Genomic DNA, 17,989 nt, shown 5'->3' with positions numbered 1-17,989 from the left:
ACCCCCGCTCCGGCCTATCACCCTCACCCTCACCTCCTTCCAATTATCGTATTCCCAGCGCCCCTCCCCAAAATTCCCTCCCCCCTATCTTTTATCTCAGCCCGCTTGACAACCAGCCTCATTCCTGAAGAAGGGCTTATGCCTGAAACGTCGATTCTCCTGCTCCTCGGATGCTGCCTGGCCTGCTGTGTTTTTCCAGTACCACATTTTTCAACTCTGGTCTCCAGCATCTGCATTCCTCACTTTCTCCTAATATTCTGGGGACCCAGGTTCAAATCCCGTCATGGATTGTTGGAAAAATCCATCTGGATCATTAATGTCCTTCAAGGAACAGAACCTTACTGTTCCTGTTCCTGACTTAGTCTGGCCTACATGAGACTCCTGACCCACAGCAATGTACGGTTGACTCTTAACTGTCACCTGGGCAATAAATGCTGCTTAGCCAGTGACTTCCTCATCCTGTGAATGAATAAAGAAACGTGCCTCCCACAATCAAGTCCTAAACATCTGAGGAGTGACGTTATAGAGGTTTATAAATAGACAAAGTTTCTTCCTTGGGAGTGGGGGATTCCAGAACTTCAGGACATAGGTTTAGGGTGAGAGGAGAAAGATATAAAAGAGACCTAAGGGGCAACATTTTCCAGGACATAGGTTTAGGGTGAGAGGGGAAAGATATAAAAGAGACTTAAGGGGCAACATTTTCACACAGAGGGTGGTACATATATGAACTGAGCTGCCAGAGGAAGTGGTGGAGGCTAGCATGATTGCAACATTTAAATGGCATCTGGATGGGTATATGAATAGGAAGGGTTTGGAGGGAAAGGCGTGGACAAGTTGGACCGAAGGATCTGTTTCTGTGCTGTACATCTCTATGTCTATTAATATATACCATACACATCAATGTACCCAAAACAGAGACCTGTGGAACACTATTGGAAACTGCTATCCAATTGTAAAAACGCCAATCAACCATTACCCTTTCTTTTGTGACTGAGCTACTTTGAATCCAACTTGCCACATTTCCATATATCCCAGTAGTTTTTCCTTTTCTGACCAGTCTGCCATGTGGAATCTTGTCAAATGTTTTTCTAAAATCCACATAGTCAATATCCACTGTGATATCCTCATCAATCCTCCTTGATACAACTTTAAAAAATTCAGTCAAGAAGATACAAGCTTCCCTTAACAAAATCATATTGACCATCCCTTATTAATGTGTGCTTTCTAAGTGACAGATTACCATGTTTTAAAATTATTCATAATTTAACCACTACAGCTCGTAGCTGCTGTTCTGTTACTTCTTCAGGAGATTCCATGAGATTAGTCAGTATAACCTTCCATTAAGAAATCTGTGCTTTTACATCTTGAACCTTTTCGTTGCATACTATTATATCTTTGAGTAAGTATTTTGTTAGCTTTCCTACAACCAATGTTAAACAAACTGGTATATGGACCTCTGGATACATTTTGCCTCACTTTTTAAACACAGAAATTATATACTAGCTGTCCATCAATCTTTTTAGTTATTCCATTTCTGAATGTATATGCCTCTGCTATCTCTTCATATGTTTATGCTAGTGATCTATTCATCAAGGCAAAAATTATAGCATGGCCTAACTAATTATACTTCAAACTTCAGGCCACTGGGTAGATTTTGAATTTGGTTTCCAGAGCATAAAACTGATGAGCCAATGCAGGACAATCCGATTGCAAGGGAAGAAAATGGCTGAAATTAAGTGACTGAGCTAGCAATAAAGAAAACCAAGCTAATGCTTTGGGGGCATGAGTTCAAATCTTACTGTGGTAGCTGATAGAATTTAATGTCAATTAATAAATTCTGGAATTGAAAACTTATTATCATTTTGGTGACCATGAATTTATTATCATTTATTGTAAAAATTCATTGGGTTCACTCATGTTGTTTAGGAAAGGAAATCTGATACCCGTACCTACTCCAGCCTTCATGTGACTCCAGACCCTCAGCAAAGTAGTTGACACAATGGTCTCTGAAATTGCCTAACATATCACCTAGTTCAAATCCTGCCCTCGGAGTGACACCCATATTCCACAAAAGAATTAAGACATTTCCATTGATTTCAATCATAGTCAAATGATTTCTTCAATGATCTGCACAGTCTCCAACCTTACATCCTAACAATAAGTAGAGAATCTAGCCCCAGTCAATTTTTCCATTTTTTTAATTGAAGATAAGCATACCAACTTGTCTGCTTACCCAGCCATGACAAGCACAGACTTGACTGCTCTCATACCAAAGTCATAGTGATCCTGCTGGGATAGTTGTTCACTGCATAATTTGTACATCTGGGTCATCTTTCGTGCCAAAACTTTACTAGATTCAAAGCCCTCTGAATACAAGATGACCTAAAACATACAAAAATAAATAAATAACAGGATCATAGTGGCTTTTAATTATATTTATCAATAATTTAAAGGAACAGAGAGTCATATACTCAAGTTGCTGTCAAGACAAAATCAGATGGTGCACAAGATAGATAAGAACAGAAAGTTTCAAAATTGACAGATTAAATGAAAAAGTATGTAAAAGTGTGGCAAATACCCTTATGATAGAAAAAAAATGAGATAATTCAGCTTGATCTAAGAAAGGTAGAGCAATTTACTTTCTAAATGGTGAGGAAGTACACACCACTAAAAAACAGTAGACAGATTTTTTAAAAATTGTAAAGGTCAAAAGCATGTTGTGCTTTATCTCAAACGGATTAGAAAATTAAGCAGTACATGTTATTCTATTAGTTAATAAAACACTGGTTAGAGCCCATTTAGAATAAACATTTTGATATGGGTGCTGAACCTCAGGAAGGATTAGTCAACATTGGATCAGATGAAACACTGAGTGTTAAATTATCAGTATAAGTTACATAGTCTATGCTTTTATCTCTTGAAATAAACCATTGAGAGATGAACTGACTCAGGTATTTATGATGATTAGAGGCAAAAATAGCAGAGATTTGCAGTTGTATGTAATCTGTCATGATCAAAAGGCTGTATAGTCAATTAAATACTTTGGAAGCATAGTCAATTCAGTATGTAGGGAATTGTATTAACTAATTTGTATATAGCAATACTAATGTGATATTCGGCAGAATCTTGGTCTGGAATTAGGGATCTTGCTTGTTAGCTGGAGAGCTGAAAAGGTGTTGCTGGAAAAGCGCAGCAGGTCAGGGCAGCATCCAAGGATTGGAGAATCGACGTTTCGGGCATGAGCCCTTCTGATCTCCAGCATCTGCAGTCCTGTTAGCTGGAGAGCCAATGATAGACTTGGTATGTCTCCATACACCAATCAAGCAGCAGTGAAGCCACCAGGGGCTGAAGCCCTGCCCAGCAAAGAGATGCCAGCCAGTCAGAGACTGGCAGATCTTGAGCCTAGCAGGATCACTGAGACAGAGTCACAGGTTCACAGAGGAGCCAGGAACCAGCTAATTAATGTATGAAACGTGGAGGTATTTGGAGTGTGGGCTGAGCTTCAGGACAGGGGTTGGAAGCATGGACATGAAGGTATCTCTCAGCATCCATCCCCATCCCCATCCCCAACCACCCCCCCACATGTCCAGTCTGTCAAACAGGAATTGCTCTGATTAGCTTGGATCTTTGAAATCATACCATGCGATCTTTTAAAGCCTTATCAAAAAGTCAGCAGCTCCAATAAAACAGCAGTCTTCAGCAATGAAATGGAGAGTCAGATTTGATTTTGTGCTCAAGGCCTAATGTGAGACTTGAACATTGAAACCTTTTGACTCAACAGACAACACTCTGAAAATTAAACAATAATTGCAGGACAACAGTGGTTTGGTCAGTTGTTGGTACAAAAAGACTGCAGACATGATGGGCCAAAAGGCCTCCTTCTGTGATGTAACCATTCTACGAATCAATGATTAAAGAGACTTAGTAGATATTGTTCATTCAGAGAAACTAATTCCGCTGGCAGCAAAGTCAAGAACAAGGGAGCATATAACTTTAAAATTAGTGCTAGGTCATTTATAGGTGATTCCAAGAAGTGTTTCTTTAATTGAAATCACAAAATAATTTAGTTTGGAAGGGTATTAAAGGATTTTGACTTAACAGAGGTAAATGAAGTCAAGATATAGATCAATCTTTATCTATATGAATGGCAGAACAGGTTCAATTAAGTCTACTCTTAGGAACCAACAAGTAATAGCACAAGATACTTTTAAAAAATCAATCATGGACAGTGGCCAACACTGCTAAAGGTCACACATAGATATTTCTAATTAACCTATTCAAAGTTGGTGTGAAATACTCCTGGAGCAAGCTGGACTTGAACGTGAGCATCCTGGCTCAAAAGGTCAAAAGTCAGGACTCTGCCGCTGCACCACAAGAGCCTTCAGAGTACAAATGCAGTTCCCCACTACCATAAATTTTGCAGTCATGTATCCTGCATTTGAGGACATCACAGGTGTCACCCAAAGTGCAATGGGATAGCCTTGCCCTGGGAAAACCACCTTCAAGATTATGGTCTCTCCCCTGTCAGGTAAGTAAAGGTAACATATAATGACCATTATTAACTGTCCTTGAGGAGGTGTTCTACCTTCCTAAACTGCTCTGATATATGCAATGTAGGTTATGCTTGCTAAAAATAAGTTAACTGCATTGTAAATTCATGGTCTTACTTTCCTTCAAATTATTTTGTAACCAGAAACTGCTCAAGATTAAAGAAAGGTGTTTGGTTAGTCCAGATGGGTGAATGACACTAATTCTATTATCTAATTACTATAAACCGATAACAAAAGGAATAAGACATAAATAAAGGCATCAATACATTTACCTCAGCAATAAGAGCATAGTTTGGAACCATCATTGCAATGGGTCTAAAAAGAGCCTTTAAGTTGTCAGGCAATTCTGTTCTTCCAGCATAACCTGGGTTCATAGTAATGAATGCTGCACAAGACATGACCAACTTGATCTCTCTACCTTCAAACATGAAACGAGAGAGCTGCAGAAAAATAAAATAGCATTAATGTTATTCATGCTGTTTTCCAAAGTTTTCAATTCTCTTCTATCAAAATGATGGCCATTAATTGGGCAAAGCCCCTTCCCCTCACCTCAGTGAAAATTCATTCCTTTCTTTTGCATAAATTTGCAACCTGCTAATTATCGAGCTTTTTCAGTATTGGAGTAATTGTTACCTTAGCTGCTTTAGCATTTCTAATGGTAATGAGCTGCTGTGCAATGACAGAAAGTACTTCAATGTCAATCCGGTTGAACTCATCAAAGCAGCACCAAGCTCCTGACTGAGCTAAACCACTGAAGAAACGTCCCATCATCTGGAAAAGAACATAAACTTAGTCATTGCACAATAACTTATGACAGAATAATTGTTGTAAACACAAAAAAAGGGTAATGAAGAGCTTATGCCTCATTCTTTATTGGTTATACTATAATATTGTCCATTAAAATGATAATGATATACACATTAAAAAGATTTGGAAATGTTGTCTTCATATTCAATTAAATTTCCTGCACCTGTTATTAACTTACCTTGTAATCTAAGCCTTCAGAACAATTAAAAACAACACACTGGATGGCTAGGGCCTTGGCAAGATCTTTGGTTGTTTCTGTTTTACCAGTACCAGCAGGGCCAGCTGGAGCTCCTCCTAGATCTAGCTGTAATGCTCCCATGAGGCAGAGGTAACAACGGTCCTAAGGTAACCAAGACAACTTAGTCAGCTACATTTTTTAATAATTTTAATTTATTTCAGAAAAGGGATTAATACAGAATCAATGTACTGCCCATTTTCAAAATGGATTGAATGTTATACTGTTAGTTAGCATACTTTCTTACGAACAGTACAGACATACAATCTTTCTACACTGTCACATAGCTTTTCCACGCTGGCACATTTCTCTTATTCAAATATATAAGCAACTTAAGTTATGTTTCTCAGTTAACATTGAGAAAATGGAGATAATAAAGAATGGCCAATCACTGTGTGCTATTTCAGCCTTTAAAATAAACTGCTAAGCTGGAGCTGCCTTGTTGTGTGCATCCCTCAGATTTGTCTCATGGAAGAGGCTTTGTACATTTTTGAAAAGGAATTTCAGGTCAGGATATAACAAACTTATCACAGACTGCATTAGAACATTTATGTCAAGTGATGGAATTACTAATCTCCCTCAAGCTTCAACAGTATCTTTTCACACTATCACCAGAGGGGCAATTTACAAATGAGACAGTACTTGTACCACTGAAACAAGCTAAATTTCTGCACTGTTCCCACTACTATCAGTAAACCATTATTGCTATTTGCATTATTTGCTCCCAACTTTAAATTTCTGGTCACTACCATCTTCACTGATTGTACTTACAGTAAGCGGTGTAATGACCAACCGAGGAGATGCGCCCAGGTACTCATAGCCATATGTGTAATTAGACAGGGCCATCATAGCCACACAGTTATCTGCATCAAGATCCCAGTAATAACGTAGCTGTCGCTGCCACTCAAAATTATTTACTGTGTCCACCTATAAAAAAAAGTTAAACAATGATTATTATTAACATAAAACCTCATAACTTAAACAAGCTTTTTCCACATTGATAAATGTTTTAGTACCTCATTTTTGAATGACATTAAAATGTAAAAACTGAAGTGTATGGGGGACTTTAAATGGCATCTGGTAACAGAAAACCCTTATTCTCAGTTATATCCCCAGCTACCAGCATCAGAATGAATCCCTTGTTAATTTTAACTGCTGGATTTTACTCTTCCTGCCATAATTCCATATCAAAAGGGCAGATATCAGTAGATAGGCATATTAAGAATTAAGGGTCTTAAATGCTTTTCCTGCCTATTCTACTATTGTATTTCTCAGAGGCATGTCAAACTCTACTGCACTATTTTAACATCTAATTTTATTTCAATTTCTCTGCTTAGCCTTGAAATATTCAATTCCATCCCTTTAATTTCAGTCATGTTTATGTTGCACTCCTATCATTTTATAATTCTATATTTCAAGGCCAGTTCATGGTTTGATTTTCCACATTATAACTAATTCAACCAGTTTAGGCGCCTTGTCATTTGACTCAAAATGTCTGATATTCCACCCACAATCATTGTCGTGGGCTGTTTTTCCTATTTTCAAGGTGGTCCAGATTTTGTTATGGCCACTGTTTGAGAAATGTTCTTCTAACACTGGAACACCTACTTATACTTCATTACTGAAAACCAAAAATAGCAAATCATGTTTTCTTTGCAAGGATACATTGTTTGTTCAACTTTGCTAATGCTGCAACCCCTCATAAAGCATTGAAACAACCTTCTTTATTTAAACAGAAAGAATTGCAGATTAGATTAGATTAGATTACTTACAGTGTGGAAACAGGCCATTCGGCCCAACAAGTCCACACCGACCTGCTGAAGCGCAACCCACCCAGACCCATTCCCCTACATTTACCCCTTCACCTAACACTACGGGCAATTTAGCATGGCCAATTCACCTAACCTACACATCTTTTGGAATGTGGGAGGAAACCGGAGCACCCGGAGGAAACCCACGCAGACACAGACAGAATGTGCAAACTCCACACAGTCAGTCACCTGCGGCAGGAATTGAACCCAGGTCTCTGGTGCTGTGAGGCAGCAGTGCTTGCCACTGTGTCGCCCATCTTGGAAATCTGAAACCAAAACACTATGTTGGAGAAATGCATCAGGTTTGGCACCATTTCTTGAACGAAAAACAGTTAACATTTCAAGTTCAGTGACCCTTCATCAGAATGTCAAAATGTTAACTCTGTTTTTCTCTTAACAGATGCTGCCAGACCTGTGTTTATCTAGTACCCTAGATTTCTTTCACCCTCCTTAATTTGTTCTCCTGTTGTTTGCTGTATACTCTGTTACAATTATGGCGTTTATAAGATTATTATATTTTGATACTAAACCTTTAAATTTAGGGTAAATGAAAGGGTATGTGTGAGTCTGTTCTGAATTACAGTAAATCTAGACCATCGGTTAGAGATCAAAGAAACATGGCTTATTGAGAATAAGGTACAAAGCATTTATACTCAGATGATGGCAGCATTCTTTTAAGTTTTAATAAGTCAAGTCTGAATCTCCTACAGTGCCATTAGAATGTTGGAGATACTATTCTGAAAAGGACCATTTACTTCTGAGATGAAAGACTGGAGGTTGGCTAACATGGTGCCACTCTTAAAGAAGGGTGGTAAGGACAAGCCAGGGAACTAGAGACCAGTGAGGCTGACATCGGTTGTGGTCAAGTTGTTGGAGGGAATCCTGAGGGACAGGATGTACATGTATTTGGAAAGGCAAGGACTGATTAGGGATAGTCAACATGGCTTTGTGTGTAGGTAATCATGTCTCACAAACTTGACTGAGTTTTTTTGGAAGTAACAAAGAGAATTGATGAGGGCAGAGTGGAAGATGTGACCTATACGGACCTCAGTAAGGCATTCGACAAGGTTCCCCATGGGAGACTGATTAGCAAGGTTAGATCTCATGGAATACAGGGAGAACTAGCCATTTGGATACAGAACTGGCTCAAAGGTAGAAGACAGAGGGTGGTGGTGGAGGGTTGTTTTTCAGACTGGAGGCCTGTGACCAGTGAAGTGCCACAAGGATCAGTGCTGGGTCCTCTACTTTTTGTCATTTACATAAATGATTTGGATGCGAGCATAAGTGGTACAGTTAGTGTGTTTGCAGAAGACACCAAAATTGGAGGTGTAGTGGACAGCGAAGAGGGTTACCTCAGATTACAGCAGGATCTTGACCAGATAGGCCAATGGGCTGAGACGTGGCAGATGGAGTTTAATTCAGAAAAATGCGAGGTGCTGTATTTTGGAAAAGCAAATCTTAGCAGGACTTACACACTTAATGGCAAGGTCCTACGGAGTGTTGCTGAACAAAGAAACCTTGGAGTGCAGGTTCGTAGTTCCTTGAAAGTGGAGTCGCAGGTAGATAGGATAGTGAAGAAAGCGCTGGAAAAGCACAGCAGGCCAGGCAGCATCCGAGGAGCAAGAGAATCGACGTTTCGGGCATAAGCCCTTCTTCAGGAATGAGGCTGGTCTCCAGCATCTGCAGTACTCATTTTCTCCATAGTGAAGAAGGCGTTTGGTATGCTTTCCTTTATTGGTCAGAGTATTGAGTACAGGAGTTGGGAGGTCATGTTGCGGCTGTACAGGACATTGGTTAGACCACTGTTGGAATATTGCATGCAATTCTGGTCTCTTTCCTATCGGAAAGATGTTGTGAAACTTGAAAGGGTTCAGAAAAGATTTACAAGGATATTGCCAGGGTTGGAGGATTTCAGCTATAGGGAGAAGCTGAACAGGCTGGGGCTGTTTTCCCTGGAGCATCGGAGCAGAGAGGTGATCTTATAGAGGTTTACAAAATTATGAGGGCATGGATAGGGTAAATAGGCAAAGTCTTTTCCCTGGGGTCAGGGAGTCCAGAATTAGAGGGCATAGGTTTAGGATGAGAGGGGAAAGATATAAAAGAGACCAATGGGGCAACTTTATCACACAGAGGGTGGTACGGGTATGGAATGAGCTGCCAGAGGATGTTATGGAGCTGGTACAATTGCAACATTTAAGAGGCATTTGGATGGGTATATGAATAGGAAGAGTTTGGAGGGATATGGGCCAGGTGCTGGCAGGTGGGACGAGATTGGGTTGGGATACCTGGTCGGCATGGACGGGTTGGACCGAAGGGTCCGTTTCCATGCTGTAAATCTCTATAACTCTAAGTTGGGATCAATAATTGCTAATCAGCATTTCCATATGGATGGAAGGTTAAAATGTTTCATTTATCAGGGAGATGGCAGCAGAGGAAAGAATTTTTGAGATCAGTTTACTGATTTTAGCTTCACTAAAATTTAATGAATATTACAGTTCATGCACATGGCAATTCTGTATGAAGTCAAAATGACTTCACCTGACGAAGGAACAGTGCTTTGAAAGTTGATGATTTTAAATAAATGTTGGACTATCACCTGGTGTTGTGTGACTTCTGATTTTGTCCGAACCAGTCCAACACTGGCATCTTCACATCAAGTTCTGTATGGTCAGAGAGAAAAGACTTGGTTCTGAGAGTTACTACTAATGAATGTGAGAGGCAAATTGTCTTTAGTTGAAAAGACTTTTCTTTCTGCCTGAAGAAGGGCCTGTGCCCGAAACGTCGAATCTCCTGTTCCCTGGATGCTGCCTGACCTGCTGTGCTGTTCCAGCAATAAAGTTTCAACTTTCTGCCATCTAGCAATACAAGGAAAGGAACCTAACATGGCTGGGGGAAGACAAACCATTGGAACAGGTTTTAATTTGTTTGAGAAACTCGAAAAATTAAGGGAAGCAGCTGGAAATGGTCAGCCAAGGCTATTATGGGAAAGCAAAATCAGCTGGAAGATCGGAGCCCCTGTAGACTGCTTGCTAGGGACTGTACCTATTTATAATAGGTGTAGAGTTGGCAGACATTTTAAATAAGACAATGCTGCAATGTCGGAGCAGATAGCAATGTATATTTAGACATGAAATGATGAATAGAAATTTTTTGAGCTTGCCACCATAAACTATTTGCAGGTTATGGCATCATCTGTGCTCATAAATTAATGAAGCAGAAGTTAAACGGTATGCTTAATCTGAAGTGCACAGGGATTTAGGTAATCTAGTGTACAAGTTATAGAACATTAATGTGCTGGTATAGCATATAATCAAGAAGGCTAATGGAATGCTATCCTATATTATGGGTGGAATTAAAGATAAAGGAATGGGAAAACTGTATCTCAAATATTATGTGCAGCTTTAGTCTCCTTATTTGAGGAAGGATGTTTTTGATTTGAAGAGGGCTCTGAGGAGACATACCAGATTGATAGCTGGAATAGGTGGGTTTTCTCAGGTGGATAGGTTGGATAGTCTGTGCTTGATTCTACTGAAGTTTAGGAGAGCGAGTAGTGACTTAATTGGAGTGTATAAGGTTCTGAAAAGTCTTAAAAATGAAAAGGATGTTTCCTCTTCCTCCAGACCTCTGAGGCAGTTTTAAATTCTGGATTCTCCTCTTCAGGTCCAAGATGAGGAGAATTACTTTTATGAGGGTTGTGTACTTTGGAACACTCTGCACCAGAAGGCAGTGGAATTATTAGACATTTTTAAGGCAAAGGTAAATAAATTCTTATTCAGCCAAAGAATGAAGGATTTTTGGAGGTAAATAGGAATGTGGAATTCAAAACACAAACAGGTCAACCATGTTATGAAGAGTCACTGGACCCTGAAACATTAACTCTGCTTTCTCTCCACAGATGCTGCCAGACCTGAGTTTTCTCAGCAATTTCTATAATTGTTTCTTAGTTAATTGTGGACTAAACTCATGAGGCCGAAATAGCTACTCCTCCTCCCGATTCGTATCTGTGCAATTTTGAACTAGAACTTCTTAGAATTGTGAACAGCCAGATTGAACAGTAGTATTGCTTTCAACAATGAGGCACACGTCATACCAATAAAATTTCTTGCAATGATAGATACCTTTTCTTTCACCAATTCAGTGACAATGTCTCTTGCATGAACATCAACGGTTATGAGTGCAGTCACAATACTTCGGTGCAGAGTTAAGAGCTTGCCTCGAACTAAACCAGCTAGAGCATTAAGTCTCTATAAGGAGATATAACATCATTAGACAGCATATATCAGCCATAATCAGTTCCCATTGGTACAAAGTTGTTGAAATCCTTATAATAAAGCATCCTTAATTAATATTTAAACTAAATTATTGCTTCAAAACCATGTAGTCACATTTATACTGAGGTAGAAACTACAAGTTACATTTGTTTTTAAAACATAAAGCTATTAATAATGTGGCTTTACAAAAGATATTGTTACAGTAAGGTTCAGTGGTCCTGTATAGAGTGCACACCAGATGAAAGGCATAGAAGTGCCACAGTTTGACATTGATGATGTGAGGACTTCAATTTATTTAAATATCTCATCCAGTATCACACTATTTTACCTTGCACCATTATCACTTTCTGTTATTTAATTGCATCTATTCCCCAATCAATCTTTGCCTTTGGTTCTATCCTCCTATCTTCTGTTCAATATTTGCTTTACCTGTCACACCTCTCAGTTTTACCTTCTCTGAATCAAGGCAATCAAAAGCACAGTGCTTGAGAGACTGCACCACCTAATAGTTAGAGAATCAGTGAGAATCAGGTGATAGAGAATTTCCCATGCAGACCTCACCCCACCACCTCACTGTTGTCCAACATATTTACCAGGTAGTCACTGGGACAGTGTTTGTCGCCCTCACAATGATTGGGATGCCACCCCAAAACTTTGTTTGCCAATATTAGATTGCAACTACTGGATGGGCCATGGGTATTGCTTCCTCTTCCCAAAGCTAGGTTCCTTGATGGAGCACACAGGGCCTGTGAGTGAGTGACACCCCATTACAACCCCACACTCCCACAAACTACTCCACAGGCAAATATGGTAGAAATGGGTGGCTGGTCTCTCTGCATGGGGAGTACTCAGGTTGAACACCAGCAGCAGTGGGATGAGGTTCTTCCTTAAACAACCCTCCAGAGGCTACTTAAGCACATCAATTGGAGACTGGGCAGTGAAGCTGTCATCCATTCTTCTTGAATGTGGAAAGGTGGGAACACAATGTTGTGACTCCCCACTGCACAAACCTGCCTTAGGTGTGGATGTTCAATTCCACTGACACTGTCTCTCTCTCCACATGTGCTACCCTGCTGGGTTCTTCTAGAATTTTATGTTTCTATTTTGGTTTAAGCATGGAAATGTAGGAAACTTGGTCATGGATTTGGGAATTGACAGATACGTTAATTTCTTATTTGAAAAGGGTGTTCAAACACAAGAATGGAGCATTGGGGCAGAGAAGGAAGCTGGGTGTTAACAATTTAATGAGAATAAAGTGGAGGGAGAGACGTGGGTATCTAATGGAATGCGTTTGGTGAGGACTTGTGGACAAATCTAGAGTTGGAGAAAAGGATGTCCATATTTAGTAGACAAAGGGAAGGGAGACATGCAGGAGACAATCCTGAACAGTTGGCCTCAATTTTCAATGACACAAGCTGGTGGGATCCTTGCTTTTGTGGAAGGCGTGAGTGATTCAGACAGGGAAGAGAACTTTAAGAACAGCCTGGGTAGTGATGAAAGGAATACAAAAGCATATGAACAGGAGCAGGAAATTCAGCCCCGTGAGCCTGCTTACCATTTAATATGATCATGGCTGATGTCATCACAGTCTCAACTCCACTTTCCTGCCTGTACTCCATCACCCTTCAATACATTACTAATCAAAAATGTCTCTTCCTTAAATTTACTCAATGTCCCAGCATCCCAAAAACTGTTTCCTCCAGGAAGTCGGGGACTATCTTTACATCGCAGGAAGATGTTTCATCAGCCAGAGAAAGTCAGAATCAAAGTTACTTGATGTGTTTCAGCTAGATCTAATGCTAAATACCAAGGCCAGAGGCAAAAGTTGTGGAACTTTCCCAATATTGACTGGAAATACTATAACTCGAGTACGTCAGATGGATCAGTTTTTGTCCAATGTGCACAGATGGATTTCCTGACACAGTATATCGAAGAGCTGACAAGAGGGAAGGCCACATTGAATCTGGGGCTTGGTAATCAACCAGCCCAGGTGTTTGATTTAGTTGTAGATGAGCACTTTGGAGAGAGTGACCATTATTCAGTTACCGTTAGTTTAGCAATGGAAAGGATAGGTACATGCCACAGATCAAGTTATCGATGGGGCAAGGGCAATTATAATGCAATTAGGCAAGAATTAGGATGCAAAGAATGGGGTAGCAAAATGCAGGGGATGCAGACAATGGAAATGTGGAGCTGGTTTAAGGAACAGATAATGCGTTTCCTTGATAGGTATGTCCCTGTCAGACAGGGAGCAAGTGATAAGGTAAGGGAACAGTGATTTACTACAGAAATTGCATCTCTTGTTAAGCAGAAGAAAGAGGCTTATATGTGGATGAGGCAAAATGGTTCAGATGAGGTGATGAAGAGTTACATATCAGCTAAGAAGGATTTAAAGAGAGAGTTAAGAAGAGCAAAGAGAGGACACAAGCAGTTTTTAGCAAATAGAATAAAGGAGAACCCTAATGCTTTCTCTAAGTATGTGAGGAATAAAAGGATGATTAGGGTACGAATAGGGCCAGTCAAAGACAGAAGTGGGAAATTGAATGTAGACCCTGTGGAGATTGGAGAGGTGCTAAACAAACATTTCTCATCGGTTTTCTCTCAGAAAAAGGAGAATGTTGTAGAGGAGAAGAATGAGATACGAGATATTAGGCTGGAAAGGTTCGAGGTTAGTTACGAACATGTGTTATCAATTCTAGAATGAGTGAAAGTAGACAAGTCCCCTTGGCCGGATGGAATTTATTCAAGGATTCTCTGGAAAGCTAGGGAGGAGATAGCAGAGCCTTGGCTTTGATATTTGAGTCATCATTGTCTACAGGTTTAGTATCAGAGGACTGGAGGATTGCAAATGTTGTGCCCTTGTTCAAGAAGGGCAGTAGAGATGACCCAGTTAATTATAGACCAGCGAGCCTTACTTCTGTTGTAGGAAAAATTTTAGAAAGGATTATAAGAGATAAGAGTTATAAGCATCTAGCAAGCAACAATTTGATTTCAGATAGTCAACATGGTTTCGTCAAGGGCAGGTCGTGTCTCATAAACCTTATTGAGTTTTTTGAGAAGGTGACCAAGCATGTAGATGAGGGTAGAGCAGTTGACGTGGTATACATGAACTTCAGTAAAGCCTTTGATAAGGTTCCGCATGGTAGGCCGTTGGAGAAAATGCAGAGGCATCGGATTGAGGGTGATTTAGCAGTTTGGATTAGAAACTGGCTTTCTGAAAGAAGGCAGCGAGTGTGGTTGATGGAAACTATTCAGCTTGGAGTCCAGTTACTAGTGGTGTGCCATAAGGATCTGTTGTGGGACCACTGCTGTTTGTCATTTTTATAAATGACTTAGATGTAGGCATAGGTGGATGGATTAGTAAATTTGCAGATGACACTAAAGTCGGTGGAGTAGTGGACAGTTTGGAAGAATGTTACAGGTTGCAGGGGGACTTGGATAAACTGCAGAATTGGGCTGAGAGTTGGCAAATTGAGTTCAATGCAGTGAAATGTGAGGTGATGCACTTTGGGAAGAATAACAGGAAGGTAGAATACTCGGTCAATGGAAAGATTCTTGGTAGTGTGGTTGTGCAGAGGATCTTGGATCCATGTACACAGATCCCTGAAAGTTGCCACCCAGGTTGATAGTGCTGTTAAGAAGGCATACGGTGTGTAAGGTTTCATTGGTAGAGGGATTGAATTCCAGAGCTGCAATATCATGCTGCAATGATACAAAACGCCAGTGCGGCCATACTTGGAATATTGTGTACAGTTCTTGTCGCCATATTTCGGGAAGGATGTTGAAGCATTGGAAAAGGTGCAGAGGAAATTTACCAGTGTGTTGCCTGGTCTGGAAGGAAGGTCTTATGAGGAAAGGCTGAGAGATTTGGGTCTGTTCTCATTGGAAAGAAGAAGGCAAAGAGGGGATTTGATAGAGACATGCAAGATGATCAGAGGATTAGATAGGGTAGACAGTGAAAGTCTTTTTCCTAGGAAATGACGTCAGCTTGTATGAGGGGGCATAACTACAAATTGAGACAGATTTAAGATAGATGTCAGAAGAAGGTTCTTTACTCAGAGAGTGGTATGGGCGTGGAATTCCCTAGCTGCCAATGTAGTTAACTCAGCAACATTAATGGCATTTAAATAATCCTTGGATAAGCACATGGATGATGATGGGATAGTGTAGGGGGCGAGCTGAGAATAGTTCACAGGTTGGCGCAATATCGAGGGCCAAAGGGCCTGTTCTGCGCTGTATTGTTCTATGTTCTAACAGAAAGAGAATCCATTCCAGTGTTGGAGTAAAATTTCAGTTCATAAGCCATTCATAAGAATGTTTATTAAAGGGAGTGATTTAAGTTTGTTGCAAGTTGAGAGGACATCACTTAATAGGAAGAACAACTTTGGATCCTAGAACAAAATCTTACACACACAATGGGTTACCTGAAAATTGTTTAATATAAATGCTGTGAAGTTCTTACAGTGGCAGCACTTCCAAATGATTCTACTACATTCTGCCATACCATGTACATATAGCAAGGTAACTTTCAGAATTTGAACTGATTGTAACAAACAAACTGGACAGATAATTTCTTGCTAATACAAACAGCTAATTGTATTCTTTAAAAAAAATGTATAAACACAATTCTAAGTCACCTCAAAATTAGTTTTTTCAAATTCAGCGATGGCTGTAATACGGTCATGGTCATTCTCCAGACAATGGTGTAAATCACGACACCACATTAGCTGTGAAATGGTCAATATGACCTGTGAATACAAAAACAAAATTAATCAGGTTGCACCTTTTCTAATATTAGAATGGAAATTCTACAGTGGCCATAAAGAGAAACTCATATTTGTGCATTTCTTTATTATGACTCTCAGATATATTGTAGGATCATAGAATCTCTACAGTTGGCCCATCGAGTCTACGCTGACCCTCTGAAGAGCATCCTATACAAGTCCACCACCCCTATCTTATCCTGTAACCCTGCATTTCTTATGACTAACCCTCCTAGCCCGCACATTTCTGGACACTATGGGCAATTTAGCATGGCCAATCCACCTAACCTGCACACCTATTGACCGAGGGGGAAAACCGGAGCACCTGGAGGAAACCCATACAGCTGCAGCGAAAACATGCAAACTCTACCCAGACAGTTGCCCAAGGGTTGAATCAAGCCCGGGTCCCTGGTGATGGGAGGTAGAGTGCTAACCATTGAGCTACTTGGAGGATCCTTCATTTTCAATTAATGATTTTGAAAACATTTTCATATAAGTAAATACATCAAACACTCTGCTGTTTGTGCACATTTAGGCAATGAGATGGGCGACAAGTTGTTTTTGGTGGCATACTTCAAAGACAAATGGTGACCAGGGCACCGGGAAACTCCTTGATTACGCCCTGTGTTGAGAAAACCTGTCATCCACGCTGCTCAAATGCAAACAAATAACACAACTACACTACATTTTATACATGCAGGTATCTGCATTGAAGCTAGTCAACTCCTGCAACAACAATGCATATAGATTGTAGCATTCAAAGTTTGTGCGAAGATTTGTAGCTCGGGTGCTCGTTGTTGTGGTTCTGTTCGCCGAGCTGGAAGTTTTTGTTGCAAACGTTTCGTCCCCTGCCTAGGCGACATCATCAGTGCTTGGGAGCCTCCTGCGAAGCGCTTCTTTGATATTTCCTCTGGTTTTATAGTGGTCTGTCCCTGCCGCTTCCGGTTGTCAGTTTCAGCTGTCTGCTGTAGTGGTTGGTATATTGGGTCCAAGTCGATGCGTTTGTTGATGGGGTTTGTGGATGAATGCCATGCCTCTAGGAATTCCCTGGCTGTTCTCTGTCTGGCTTGCCCTATGATAGTAGTGTTGTCCCAGTCGAATTCATGTTGCTTGTTGTCTGCGTGTGTGGCTACTAAGGATAGCTGGTCGTGTCGTTTCGTGGCTAGTTGATGTTCATGTATGCGGATTGTTAGCTGTCTTCCTGTTTGTCCTATATAGTGTTTAGTGCAGTCCTTGCATAATATTTTGTACACTACATTAGTTTTGCTCATGTTGGGTATCGGGTCCTTCGTTCTGGTGAGTTGTCTGAGCATGGCTGTTGGTTTGTGTGCCGTTATGAGTCCTAGGGGTCGCAGTAGTCTGGCAATCAGTTCCGAGATGCTCCTGATGTAGTGTGGCTAGTCCTTTTGGTTGTGGTATGTCCTCGTTCCGTGGTCTTCTTCTTAGGCATCTGTTGATGAAGTTGCGCGGGTATCCATTTTTGGCGAATACCTTGTATAGGTATTCCTCTTCTTCTTTTTGCAGTTCTGGAGTACTGCAGTGTGTTGTGGCC

The 17,989-nt window shown here is 40.4% G+C and overlaps 1 protein-coding gene and 1 non-coding gene across 2 annotated transcripts in view; both read right to left on the bottom strand.

The window, feature by feature from the left end:
* Positions 1-17,989, bottom strand: part of dnah6 (dynein, axonemal, heavy chain 6) — a 341,236-nt gene that overhangs the window by 192,241 nt on the left and 131,006 nt on the right. The window contains exons 27-33 of the mRNA XM_043705917.1: positions 16,312-16,422; positions 11,522-11,647; positions 6,364-6,519; positions 5,536-5,697; positions 5,184-5,321; positions 4,823-4,990; positions 2,234-2,382 (exon numbers count right to left, since the gene is read on the bottom strand). Of these exons, the coding sequence (XP_043561852.1) occupies positions 2,234-2,382; positions 4,823-4,990; positions 5,184-5,321; positions 5,536-5,697; positions 6,364-6,519; positions 11,522-11,647; positions 16,312-16,422 (1,010 nt within the window). The remainder of the gene's footprint in view (positions 1-2,233; positions 2,383-4,822; positions 4,991-5,183; positions 5,322-5,535; positions 5,698-6,363; positions 6,520-11,521; positions 11,648-16,311; positions 16,423-17,989) is intronic.
* LOC122539710 lies at positions 4,381-4,536 on the bottom strand. Its single transcript, XR_006309157.1, has one exon. It is a non-coding gene; the product is annotated as a U1 spliceosomal RNA (small nuclear RNA).

The sequence above is a fragment of the Chiloscyllium plagiosum genome, chromosome 2 (assembly GCF_004010195.1).
Source record: "Chiloscyllium plagiosum isolate BGI_BamShark_2017 chromosome 2, ASM401019v2, whole genome shotgun sequence".
Taxonomy (NCBI): Eukaryota; Metazoa; Chordata; class Chondrichthyes; order Orectolobiformes; family Hemiscylliidae; genus Chiloscyllium; species Chiloscyllium plagiosum.
Note: the sequence above shows the minus strand (reverse complement) of the source record. Positions and strands in the feature narration are given on the sequence as shown.